The 14296-nt window shown below is 37.1% G+C and overlaps 1 protein-coding gene across 3 annotated transcripts in view; it reads right to left on the minus strand.

Moving 5' to 3' along the window:
* The window catches only part of LSAMP (limbic system associated membrane protein), a 708470-nt gene that overhangs the window by 310227 nt on the left and 383947 nt on the right, over positions 1-14296 (minus strand). For all 3 annotated transcript variants that reach the window (XM_015092455.4, XM_042231712.2, XM_015092453.4), the window contains exon 2: positions 13959-14191. In XM_015092455.4, the coding sequence (XP_014947941.1) occupies positions 13959-14191 (233 nt within the window). The remainder of the gene's footprint in view (positions 1-13958; positions 14192-14296) is intronic.

Here is a 14296-nt window from a genome sequence, read left to right on the forward strand (position 1 = left end):
GCCAAGAAAATAAAAGACTGACAAAACCTAGCCAGTGTATTAAAAAGCACAGACATCACTTTGCAAACAAATATCCATATAGTCAAAGCTATGTTTTTTCCAGGAGTCATGTATGGATGTAAGAATTGAACCATGAAGAAGGCTGAGCACTGAAGAACTGATGCTTTCAAATTGTGGTGCTGGAGAAGACTCTTGAGAGGCCCTTGGACAGCAAAGAGATCAAACCAGTCAATCCTAAAGGAAATCACCTGAATATTCACTGGAAGGACTGAAGCTGAAACTGAAGCGCCGATATTTTGGCCAACTGATGCAAAGAGCCGACTCATTGGAAAAGACCTTGATGCTGGCAAAGATTGAGGGCAGGAGAAGGAGGCGACAGAGAATGAGATGATTGGGTGACATCACCAACTCACTGGCCATGAGTTTGAGCAAACTCGGGGAGATAATGCAGGATGGGGAAGCCTGGCATGCTGTAGTCCATGGGATTGCAAAGAGTCAGACACGACTGAGTGACTGAATAACAACATAGCATTATCTTTATAATACCTCTTTTTAAAAGAATATATATCTTTGAAAGTATAAGAAATTAAGGCCTTATCATTTTAGAATAAACAATTTTATGACTGCTTCCACCATATAGAAAAGACAGAACACTTAAGTGAGAGAATAAAGGAGGATTGAAGGAGAAATGATAAATAAAAGGGAAAATAAAATGGAGGTGGAAGTTGACAAAGAAATTCTGCTCTCTGAAGAATTTTATAAAAGCCTGTCCTTTCAATAATCATGACTTTATTATTTTGATGATTCATAAACAATTTTCTAGATATAAAACATGTACATATAATAAAACTGGAAACTAAGCAATACAACTTTACCCATAAAATCAATATTTGACAAATTAATATAAAACTATTTTGGTATATTTCACTGTATTTACTTTTCTAATGAATGTACAAATGCATATGGTGTAAGCTGTATATTTATTCTAGTTTATAAAATTAAGGTTATGGATTATACTGTTTCGTAATCTGCCACTTCAATTAACCATACATTGCAAATATGTTTATTACATAATAAGATGTCTTATAAATCATGTTTTATAAAGCATGATAGTTAATGGTTGCTTAGATGAATAAATCAGAGTTCTTAATTGGAATAAAGAGAAAGCACCTCTAGTTCTCCTGTGTCTGCCATTGCAACCAGGAAGCATGTAAAACCAGAATTATGACCAAAAACTTTTATGAGGCAAGAATGACTGCTGTTGAATCTGAACATGAGATGACATAGCTCTCACCACTGACAGCACGGTTCTAGATGCAGGTCTCAGCAGAACATCAGAGATACAGCCACTACTAGATAAACTCACTATGAATGTCACCAACTGTCTGAATAGATTCTCTTTGGTCCTGAGTTTCTTGTATCAGTAATTTGTACTAATAATTCTGCAAGGAAAGGAAGGAAAGTCGCTCAGTCGTGTCCGACTCTTTGCGACCCCATGGACTGTAGCCTACCAGGCTTCTCTGTCCATGGGATTTTCCAGGCAAGAGTACTGGAGGGGGTTGCCGTTGAGCCTGGGGCAAATGCAGTGGAGTTTCAAGGCTGAATACCAGGTTTAAGCCCTAGTTTTGAGGGTATCTCAATTTCATTTCAGCTTTCACTCTGGGTAGTAATGTCTACATTCCAACAATAATGAAAGAGAAATTCCTAAACACAGGGAAGAGGTTTGAATGTTAGGCATTCTAATGTCCATTATAACAGCATTTCTTTCTATGAAATGACTCAAGCTTACCCCCTCATTCCATATTCTGATATATTTCAGGTGCTTTCCAGAATTCATTGAAAAATAATTCTGTGATGAACACTTTGTACAAAAATCTGTACTTCCATTTCAGAGGATTTTCTTTTTACACATTTTCAGAAGTGGAATTATTAGGTCAAATGACACAAATATAGTTGAAAACTGTGATGGATAGAGCCCTGCATTACTACATTACTCTAGGCCTACACTACTCTGGTGAAGTTTCTACTCATTTACACTCTCAGCAGGGAGCTATAAAAGTGTCAGTTTTCCTACTGACTTGCCTTTTCTGGCTAGCCACATTCTATCTCCATTAACCCTTTACCAGTATTATGGGTGCAAAACTAATAATTTATTGTTGTTTTACTTTATATATTCTTGATTATAATGGCAGTTTTACAGTTTTCCAGATGTTCTCTATTTTCAATGATCCTTTTGTAAATTGGCAATTTATGTCCTTAAACAAATTTTAGTCATATTTTCTGTACTGATTTTTTCCTATTTATTGAAATTCTTATACTGATGACATTAAGATTTTATCTGTTACCTATTTTGTTATAAAATCACTTTATCCCTCATCTTAATTTCAGACATTTATATATGTATAGTCAAATTTATTCTTTTTTTCTTTATGCTTTTTTTCCACTTGTTTTTATGCTAAGAAGGCTTTCTTAACCCTGTTTGATGGCATCATCGACTAAATGGACATGAATTTGAGCAAATTCCAGGAGATAGTGAAGGCCAGGGAAGCCTGGCATGCTGCAGTCCATGAGGTCCCTAAGAGTAGGACACAGCTTAGTGATTGAACAACAACACAGCAACTCTGTTTACATGCATATTTATTGATGGTCCTTTTTGGTTTTCCTTTTATTTGAAAGACATCTCTATGTTCCTCTATGCAAAGTTTCCACTAATTTACACTCTCAACAGGGAGATATAAAAGTGTCAATTTTCCTTTTCCCTTTATTTTCTACTTTTAAATCTTTGAGGGATCTGGTATTAATTTTCATGAGTGGTTATTCAGTAAGTACACATATTTACTTTTTCTTTAATTATTCCAAATCATCTGTTGAATAATCATACTTTTTTCCATGATTTTAAATAAAAGCTAGATCTAGTGTATGGTATTGGAGAAGGCAATGGCAGCCCACTCCAGTACTCTTGCCTGGAAAATCCCATGGACGGAGCGACTTCACTTTCACTTTTCACTTTCATGCATTGGAGAAGGAAATGGCAACCCACTCCAGTGTCCTTGCCTGGACAATCCCAGGGACGGCGGAGCCTGGTGGGCTGCCGTCTCTGGGGTCACACAGAGTCGGACATGACTGAAGCGACTTAGCAGCAGCAGCAGCAGTGTATGGTGTATGTTGTAGTGTTTATGCATTTCATTTATATCCAGCGACTTAGTCATTTATGAACAGCTTTACAAAATATGTTAATACATAGAAGTAGAGCAGAATTCCTGTCCCAATAATACAATTTAAAAAAGTGTATTGACTATTTATGTCCATTTATTCTTTATAATTAATTTGACAAATTAAGTATAATTTTAATCAAAAACTCCCATAAGTAATTTTTAGGTGTACAAAATTTATATTTATCTTGCAGAAAATTGTCATTTCCCGTTATTTGTGTTGCCATTCAAGAATGAAGTATTTTTGTATGGCTCTCCCCTTCACTTTTCACCCGAAACTAACACGACATTGTTAATCAGCTATCCCCAATACAACAAAAAAAGTTTAAAAAAATGAAATAAAAGAATAAGGTATTTTCTTTACAATTAAGTAGCAATATCAATGAAACAGACAAAGGCAAACAAAAGAACTTCTTTCTTGCCTAGTAAAATGATATCAATTTCTGCTTTCAGGTTCTCCACACTGTTTATTTAATTTATTCTTAAATGCTTTTTATATTATTAAGGCTTCGTGAGCAGGCATTTTATAGTAATTTTGTAAACACTTATTATAACCAAATAAAAAAATTATTAATTTTACATGTTTCTTCAGATAATTGAACAACTTATTAAACTGCTATTAGTAATAATATTTTTAGTACTATTAGTACTATATAGTACTAATACTAGTACTAATATTTTTGGTCATTAGTTTATGAGGGTTTTCTAAAATTAGTAATCACTTTAGCTAGATTATAGATGTTTCTTTCTTTTATTCCCCACAACTATACCTTTTAAATTTTTTGTCCAATTGCATTAACTAAAACTTCCAGAATAATTTTAAAAAATGATCATTGATATCCCCATCTTATTCCTGAATTAATTATTATTGAGGCTACCTATCTATCTCATGTTAAGAAAGACACCCTATTTAGTTCATATGTGTCAGTATTTAATAAAATCAATAATATAAATTATTTGAATTATATCATAGGTATTTGTGTTGGTTATTGGGATTATCTCATAAATTTTCTCCTCTGACTTTTTGATGTAATATATCTTATTCATAACTTTTTATAACAGTATATGCTTAAAATCTTTTTTGATTATTCAATATTGAACACAGTATAATTTTTATTACATTTTTATTTATTGAAATGTAATTTTAATTGTAGTTTTGTAATTTTTAATTTATTCACTAATGTTTAATCCTGATAACCAACTTAACAACTTAGCAAGTCTGTTTTTAGTTTTCTTTCAAAATAATTTCAAATTTGCAGAAAAATTACAGGATCAATACAAAGAACTCCCATATACTCTTCACACAGCAACTCTATTCAAGTTTTGTCAATTGTCACAACAAAGTCATTTCTAGCAAAATGATCAATATAAGATAGTATATTATATCCAGTATCATATTATGCCAGGCTGGATGAATCACAAGCTGGAATCAAGACTGCCAGGAGAAATATCAACAACCTCAGATATGCAGATGATATCACTCCAATGGCAGAAAGTGAAGAGGAGCTAAAGAGCCTCTTGATGAGGGCAAAAGAAGAGAGTGAAAAAACTGGCTTAAAACTCAACATTCAAAAAATGAAGACTGTGACATCCAATCCCATCACTTCATGGCAAATAGATGGGGAACCAATGGAAACAGTGACATTTTCTTTTCTTGGGCTCCAAAATCACTGCAGACAGTGACTGCAGCAATGAAATTAAAAGACACTTGATTCTTAGAAGAAAAGCTATGACAAACCTAGACAGCATATTAAAAAGCAGAGAAATCATTTTGCCGACAAAGGTCCATATAGTTAAAGCTATGGTTTTTCCAGTGGTCATATACAGACGTGAGAGTTGGACCATAAAGAAGGCTGAGCACCAAAGAACTGATGCTTTCAAGTTGTGGTGCCGGTGAAGACTCTCTTGAGAGTCTCTTGCTTGAACTGCAAGGAGGTTAAATCAGTCGATCCTAAAGGAAACCCTGAATGTTCATTGGAAGGACTGATGATGAAGCTGAAGTTCCTATACTTTGGCCACCTGATTCGAAAAGCTAGCTCACTGGAAAAGACCCTGATGCTGGAAAGACTGAGGGCAGGAGGAGAAGGGGGTGACAGAGGATGAGACTGTTGGGTGGCATCACAGACTCAACGGACGTGAGTTTGAGCAATGTCTGGTAGATGGTGAAGAACAGAGGAGCCTGGCATACTGCAGTTCATGGGGTCACAAAGAGTCAGACACAACTGAGGGACTGAACATATTATGATAAACTGAGTATTTCTTCTGTCTCTTTAGACTTTCACGACCTTGACATATGAAGATCACAGGCCATCTTTCTATAGAATGTCCCCGACACCCTTAGAAACATTCCTTGGATAGACCCGGGCACAGGCTGGGGCTGCTTTCCCACTATATTCAAACTTACCTAATAATTTTTCTCACTAAAAAGAAGGAAAAAGGTCTTATCGTTTTTTGTGTCCTTTATCACTGAGGCAGACCTAGGCTTTGACAAACTTCAAAGAAAACTCAATCATCTCATTGTCCAAAAATATGTTGCCTATTTATAGCAAACTGAAATGATGAAAATACACATATATTGAAAAAGATATGTGTCATCTTTCTTGACTTTTAGGTATATGAATCTTTTAAAAAATGTCTTTAAAATGTTTAAGAGTACACAGGGTTTTTCGCTTTTGTGGGGAGAGGGTTCTTTTTGGTAGTGTACAGAAAACATAAATGCACAGATGATGATAATTTACTGTGGCATACAGTACTATTTGAAAATACTTGAAATAGTAGTTTTCCTTATCTTAATAGGTAAAATTCTGTGTAAAAACTAGCACATCTCTGAGTAACCACACAGATATTATGTAAATGCAAATAAAAATAATGGTGGCATAGACTGGATATAGCTAAACTGGCAAATGCAGATCTAATGTAGAATAAATCCCCACTCCCAAATTCCTCCTAATCACCATCAAACCTTGACCCAAAGTTCTTAAAATTATTATCGGTATAATGAATCAAGAATATATACTGCACCTTTGAATAGAGCTGAAAATTTATTGGTCTGTGTTGTCAAGTAGCTCTCTTCCCTTCATGGAGTCTGGGTTTTTACACTGAACCAAGGGAACGGCTACCCATTCCAGTACCCTGGCCTGGAGAATTCCATGGACTATATAGTCCATGGGGTAGCAAAGAGTTGGACATGACTGAGCAACTTTCACGCCACTTCACTTCAGCTCTAGGTACTAAATAACTTTTTCTCTCTTCTTTTACTTCTCTCAGCTTTAAGAAAGACAAAATGTAGGTTAGAGCAGAAAGTATGTGGGTGTAAATAGTGTCTTTATTTTAACAACTAAAAGGCATGCATGCTAAGTCGCTTCAGCTGTGTCCAACTCTTTGTGACTCTATGGACTGTAACCCAGCAGGCTCCTCTGCCCATGGGATTCTCCAGGCAAGGATACTGGAGTGGGTTGTCATGCTCTCCTCCAGGAAATCTTCCCAACTCAGGGATCAAACCCACTTCTCATTTATCTCCTGCACTGGCAGGCAGGTTCTTTATCACTAGCGCCACCTGGGAAGCCCAATAATATCTAAAAGATGGACTGCAAATACATATACAGAACTTGGAGATCATAATTAATTATGAGTGGGTGGGCCTGATTTAGACAAGACTTGAAGTTCTTCCTGCAGGGGATCAAATTAAAACTGCATGAGGTAATATTCCCAAATATTTTAGCCCCAAAATTTCACTTCTTCCCATTACACTGGCTCTCTGATTGCTGATGTGATTAGTGATGTCCTTAAAGTTTGATCCTGACCTATTAACAGCCAATCAAGAGGCTATTGTCTGAAAAATTAAGCTGAAGAGTAGGATAATTAGTAGACTTCAGCACGTAAAATCCAAATGAAATTCTAGTTAATCAGTAAGACTCAATAATCAACAGAATTATCCCTCAGATCAAATATAACTAAAGATGGTCTCAAATTCTTTATTTCATTAGAACATTTAAAAGATGTATCGAGCTCCAGGCTAAGTTGAATTTCAATGCAGTGGCAAACAGTTTGCGTAATATTTTGTAGGTGATGCTAAACTATTTAAAAAATAATCATTGCAACATGATACTGATTAAGGAAGGGAAAGAGGGAGGGAGGGAGAACAAAGGAACCAATGAAAGAAGGAAAGAAGAGAGCAATTAAAAGAGATCAAAGGATGGCTGCTTCGAGTTCTGGGTAATAGATATTAGCCAGAATTAGGAATGTTTGATAGAATTGTAAAATACATCCAAGAATTTAAATCTTAGGAGCAGTAAGTTCTAGACTAGTATTCATGAAAACATTAAATGTTTCCCAACATTTGAATTTTCAATTATTAAGAGCGTATCTACAGATATGCAATTGCAAGCCAATATGATATGCTTGGATTAATGAGATACAGGAAATATGAAATTTTTAGTGTGAGGATAAAACACACAGGTTCTCACAAGAGTTAACTTTCATACTTTTTCCATAGTTATATTGGTTTAATTCAGGTAATTATGCAAGGAGATCAAGCCAGTCAGTCCTATAGGAAATCAACCCTGAATACTGGATAGATGCTGAAGCTGAGATTCCAATATTTTGGTCACCTGATACAAAGAGCTGACCCACTGGAAAAGACCCTGATGCTGGGAAAGACTGACGGCAGGAAGAGAAGAGGGCAAGAGGATAAGATGGCTGGACAGCATCACTGACTCAATAAGCATGAGTATCTTACTTTTACATTTAAAAAATATTGTTGGGAGGAGAGTTTGGAGGAGAATAGATATATGCATATGTATGGTTGAGTCCCTTTGCTGTTAACCTGAAATTATGACAACATTGTTAATCGGCTTAATGAAATAAAATGAATATTTTTAAAAAATGTTAATGAGAATAGCATAAAAAGAAAGCAAAAGATGCAACATGGAAATGATTCCAGTATGGGTAACAGACTCACGAATAATGTAATAAATACATTGAAAACATGACAAATGTTATAAGGTACAATGAATGAGACATTTAATAAGTAAGATCTACATTTAAAAAATAACATCATGACAGGGTGTCCTTTGTATTCACATACACATGGAGATTCCTAATGTTACAGCTAAAAAACCACCTTGTTTTTGGAGCCATCTTTCCCAGGGCTCAAGAAGATGAGATTAATCTCTGTATTCAATGAGTACACAGATTTATTTTTACTTTTAATTTTTCTATGACAAGGCCCTAGTACCTGCTTTGCAGAGTTTTAGATATAATTTGATGCCATGTCACACAGGTAAATGAACAGGCAGGCAGCAACACACTCCTCTCATTGATTGCTTAGATTGCCACAGCAGTGGTTCTTGGTTTTCCCACATGTATCTGAAGCACCTGCAGAGCATAACACACTTGTAAATTTTGGCCACATTCCCAAGTCTTCCAATTCAGTTGTTCTGGGAGTGGTTCTCAGGAATCTGTATTTTGAAAAGTATGATAAACCAACTTCTTGACTTTTTTGCAGCTTATGCAAGGATCAGATAAAGAGAAATACTGCCTTAACACAAGTGTCTCCATCTCTGGCATAAGCAGAAAAAAATAGGAAATCATAGGAAGGAAGGTAACATTCGGAGAGAAATGGACATTATTAATTGGAAGGATGCCAGAGAAATTTATTTATATTATCTAAGTGAAAGGTATTGTTTTCTCAATCTTTGAGTTTAGAATCTGTAAAAGAGGTGGTGTAGAAACCAAACTATCTGGCTTTAGAAGTGGGTCCCATCTTTTATTATGTATCTCGAATGAATGTTTGTATTTGAATAGCCTGACTTCTACAGATGCAAAATTTAATTTCACTAATCACAAGTGATCCCAAAGGTCATTATTGATTTGTGAATTTGCTGATGCAAAACTTTCACCTGTGTTCCTCATGAGGAAGATGTGTGGAGATGTCATTTGGCTAAAGATTGAGTTTAGCGAACCATGAAGCATATTTATTTCAACACAGGTTATTTTCTGTGTAATGACTCTCATGAACTGATTTTAAAAAAACTTACTTTCTCCCTGAAAAATAATCACCAGAATAGAAGAGAAAATGTTGGAGATGCTGAAAAATCATTCACATTGTGGAAATATATATTGACTAAAGGAATATATATATTTCCAGGAGAAATGGAGGGATACAGGAGAAATGTAAGGGGAACAAACACTTAAACTAAAAGTTGAGATTTTTGAAGTCTAGAGAAGTTTGCATGTCTCAACTGGTTTTGTTTTGTTTTGTTTTGATACATGAAATGGACAGTTTAGGGAGAGATTTTGTTTCCATAGGACTAGGCTAGGTAAGAAGCCTTAGAGGACCTAAGATGTTATCATGAAAGTCAAGTTATTTTCCAAGCTACCATTCCTGTCTCATGTCCAAGAATAGTTTTAAATATTAGGGGATGTAACATTATTTGAAATTGAATGAAATTATGCAGGATTATTTCCCTAGATGTTCTTAATGTACATACTACTTTTGAAGTAGTGGCTTTTAAAGTACGGCCCCAGTACCAGCAGCATCAGTAGAATGTGTGAGAAGCGCAACTAGGGTATGAGGCCATGTGAGAGTGCAAATTATCAGGCCTGATCTCCAGAATGCCTTAATAAGAAACTGTGGAGTGGGGTGTACCACCAGTCAAAAATAGAACTTACCACACTCTCTGTGTGTTGTCGATACACGCTGCATGTTGTCCTCAGACATCCTTAATAAAAGTAGCTAAAAGGTGATGCTGGTCTAAGAAGCCCTTTAGAATCCCAAAGAAGTAAAGTTCAAGACTAGATGCTAAGGAAAAGGACAACCGAAGAAAATACATTGAAGGAACCCAAATAACAGCTGAAGAGCCTACTCAAGGGTCTCATGCAACAAGTGGAGGGTGTTGTTGGACTCTGGGAAGCATCCAACACAAAGAGAGCCTCATGAGAGTTACTCCAGCAGCAGCAGCCTGCTTGTTGTCACAGCGGTTATCATCATTAGTATCACTATCTCACTATCACCACCACCACCATCATCATCATCACCTTATTTGGTGGGAACACATGATCTCCAGAAAACAAGCTAGGGACTTACCTAGGTCACGAAATCTTTAAATTAAACCAAGCTTTAGAGTGACTAAAGATGGTGACTGCAGCTATGGAATTAAAAGACGCTTGCTCCTTGGAAGAAAAGCTATGACAAACCTAGACAGCATATTCAAAAGCAGAGACATCACTTTGCCAACAAAGGTCCATGCAGTCAAAGCTATGGTTTTTCCAGTAGTCACGTGCAGATGTGATAATTGGACTAGAAAGAAAACTGAGCACCGAAGAACTGATGCTTTTGAACTGTGGTGTTGGAGATGACTCTTGAGAGTCCCTTGGACAGCAAGGAGATCAAAATAATCAATCCTAAAGGAAATCAGTCCTGAATATTCATTGGAAGGACTGATGCTGAAGCTGAAGCTCCAATACTTTGGCTACCTGCTGTGAAGAGCCAACTCACTGTAAAAGACCCTGATGCTGGGAAAGATTGAACACAGGAGGAGAAGGGGCCAACAGAGGATGAGATGGTTGGATGGCATCACTGACTCGATGGACATGAGTTTGAGCAAGCTGCAGGAGTTGGTGATGGACAGGGAAGCCTGGCGTGCTGCAGTGCATGGGGTTGCAAAGATTTGGACACAATTGAGTGACTGAACTGAACTGAGGCCTTAGAGAAATCAAGTGAAAGTAAAAGTCACTCAGTCATGTCTGACTCTTTGCAACCCTATGCTCTATACAGTCCACGGAATTCTCCAGGCCAGAATACTGGAATGGGTACACTTTCCCTTCTTCAGGGGATCTTTCCAATCCAGGGATCGAACCTAGGTCTCCCACATTGCAGGTGGATTCTTTACCAGCTGAGCCACAAGGGAAGCCCAAGAATACTGGAATGGATGGCCTATCCCTTCTTCAGTGGATCTTCCTGACCCAGGAATCGAACCAGGGTCTCCTCCATTGCAGGTGGATTCTTTACCAACTGAGCTATCAGGGAAGCGCCAAATAGGTTACCCCAAAATTGATTTAAAGCAAGAAAGAAAACTGAGATATGAAGCCCCACTTTCTTAACTACTATTCTTCAGTGATATCTCACAGCATCTTTAAGCTAAAGGTGACCTCCCCATTGGGCAAAGAAAAAGAACACAGTATTTATTTAATAATGAGTTATGTGGGATTTGCAGAAAGTGTGTATGGTGAGTAAGGAAAGACTTAAAAAATTCAAAAGACCCTTATATTCTGAAGGAAGGTGCTGTGGGATTGGAGGAAAGAAGGATGGCAGACATGCCTATAGACAGAATCTTTGATGTGGTGAAAACATGTAAAATGGAGGCAAGGAGTAGGAGGCAGTGTGAATAAACAGCGGTAACGGGGTGGACCCACTGACATAATCACAAAGTTGAACGTTCTAAGGGGAACTGAATCAGCCATCTGGTGCTAGATATCAAATGCCAACATCCATATAACTGTCCAAAACATCTCCCTTCATAACTCAGGTTCAAGGAGGAAGCAACCTTCCATCATTGCCCTTACAAGAACAGGCTTTGTTGCTCATTTTTTCTTTTAAAGCAGTACGGTTAAAAAGAAAATACTATAATATCTTGAGTCAAACAGATATGGGTTTGAAACCCACTCCTAAGCCACGAGGCAGCCTTGGGTAGCTCCTTATCATTTCTGAACTTCAAACTTTTTTCATATTTATAATCAAGTTATTAATATCTACTTCATAATAACATTATTAGAAGCCAACAGGATAATGAATAAACGGTACTTCAACTGTATAGTTCTTTTCCATCTCTTAGTATTAAGTTAAACTCAATAACTTAATAGGGAAGTATAAGCAGCATGATCTGACCTAGCTCTAATTCTCTCCAGATTGTTGTGTTAGTAGCTAAAATGTACGTAGATGAATGAGCAAAAAGGAGGAAGGGCTTTGGGCACTTGGCACTAAGAACTCAAATAGGAATTTGGTAGTTCTTAAAAAGTCACAGCAGAAAAATTCCCATTCCAGTAGAATGGCCTTCAATTGGATTCCTTGTCTGCTTGTTTCCAAACTACTCCCTGAACTCTCTGTGTGACCTTGAGCAAGTAACCTAAACCTAATTAACTTCTGTTTCCTCATCTAGAAACCAAGGGATGTAATCCTCAGATTGCCCAATTTTGTTCCTTGTAGGACAATATGCATTCTCTAGCTGTGGTCTCTAGTGAGTTTCCAATAACATTAAAGACTGTGAAGGTATTAAAATTGTGTAGGAATTTCACACTATAATGTGTTGCTGTTCATTAGATAAAATCTGTTCTAAGGGACCTTAAGTAAACTAATTATCCCCCCTCTCTTTGCCATTAAATGAGGTAGAAATTTTCCTTTTCTTTTGAAGTGTGTGTTTCTGTGTGTGTGTGTGTGTGTGCTTGTGTGTAGGCTTGAGTTTTGAGGAAGTTGCTAAGTTAACCTTTTACCTATTTACACATTTGTAGTTATGTTTACACATTTAAATGGACCACCTGACATCCAAACCCTGGTGTCTCTTATTAAGGAATTCACGCGAAGTGTGATAGGCACTTTGCAAGTCAGTAGACATGCCTTTTACAAGCAATAAAATGAAGCTGTCAGCCACTGCAAATGGACCAATATAGAGGTCACATGACTAAACCACCCCTGCACAGGTACTCTCTGACGTATTTTACTCTGGTTTCAATCTATTAATCAGAGGAGTTGGGAGAGCAATAATTTAAATGCTGCAATAATCAATTCCATAACACATTAATAGAAGCTACAGTCAAACTTTGCATACAACTGACTGCACTGGAATCTTGACAGGAGTCCTAGGGCCATACCTAATTTGCATTAAATTTACATAACATTGTAAATCAAGACTACGTGAACGCAGCCCTAATATTTGTTAGTGCTTAGATCCTTCCTGGTAGATGGATTGAAACTGCTAGTGGTTTGACTCTGCTTGTAATAAAACTGTACAGCTGATCAGCTTTGTTCTCATTCTGCAATTATGGGGAAAGGGCCCCAAGAGAGCTATAGTTTTGGGGCTTGCATATGCCATTTAAGGTTTTGATCCTGTAAAACCATGACTCAGATGTGCCTTTGGAAACCCCAATCTGGAAGCAGATTATCCTCAATGATTTTGCAGATCTTCGTCACGGCACTTGCTCACAAATAACTTGCCGTGAAATAGAAATACAAACTACAAAGAAAGCCAGCCAGCTGAGAGGATGCCAAGGCTTCCGGAAATTTTTATTTTTCCAAATAACATTTACTATCAGAAAAACAGATAATTAGTGATATTCTTTAAACTGAGGACAGATAGAAATCACACCTTCAGCAAAAGCATCCAGTATCTAACAGTGTGAAAAAGTGGACCTCACATGGTTCCAAGCATTCTGTGTGTTTTTATGTCCCTGTGGACACAGCTATGGTCTTTGCTGTGTGTTATCACATTCAGGGTTAAGAGAAAACATTCTCACCAAGGTTATTGACTCACAGTGGCAAGAATCCTTTTTCTTTATCCTCCTCAGTTCTATTATTTAAAGTCTATCCCCATTTAAAGTTTTCCTATGTAAAAAGAAAATAGATGCTAGAGTGCCATAATGAATTTGGAATTTGCCACAACAAATCCTTTATTCCAGAAAGGATTACTCGAGTATTTTGTATGTCATGATTATTTTCTGCCACTTGCCTCTCCTTTACCATCTTCTCCTTACCTTGCACAATCAAGTAAACTTGGGAGGTCTTCGGCTCATGCTGTGTCTGCACCGAGCAAGTGTAGGAACCCTCATCGTAGACATCCACCTTCTGGATTCGCAGGCTGTACTCCAGAGAATGGCGTTTCTCCAGCTCAACCCGAGGGTCCAGAGACCACTTGTCATGCCCAGCAAAAATGATGCCAGAACGGTTCAACCAGGCCACCTTTGAGTTCTTATCTTCTACAACGCACCTGGCAAAGTAGAACAATGACATTAGAGCCTTAGTTATACCTGGATCTGCATTCATTCTTCACACAATTTGTCTCAACAAGGCCACACAATCAAAGAAATGACTG

This window comes from Ovis aries, chromosome 1 (assembly GCF_016772045.2).
Source record: "Ovis aries strain OAR_USU_Benz2616 breed Rambouillet chromosome 1, ARS-UI_Ramb_v3.0, whole genome shotgun sequence".
Lineage (NCBI taxonomy): Eukaryota > Metazoa > Chordata > Mammalia > Artiodactyla > Bovidae > Ovis > Ovis aries.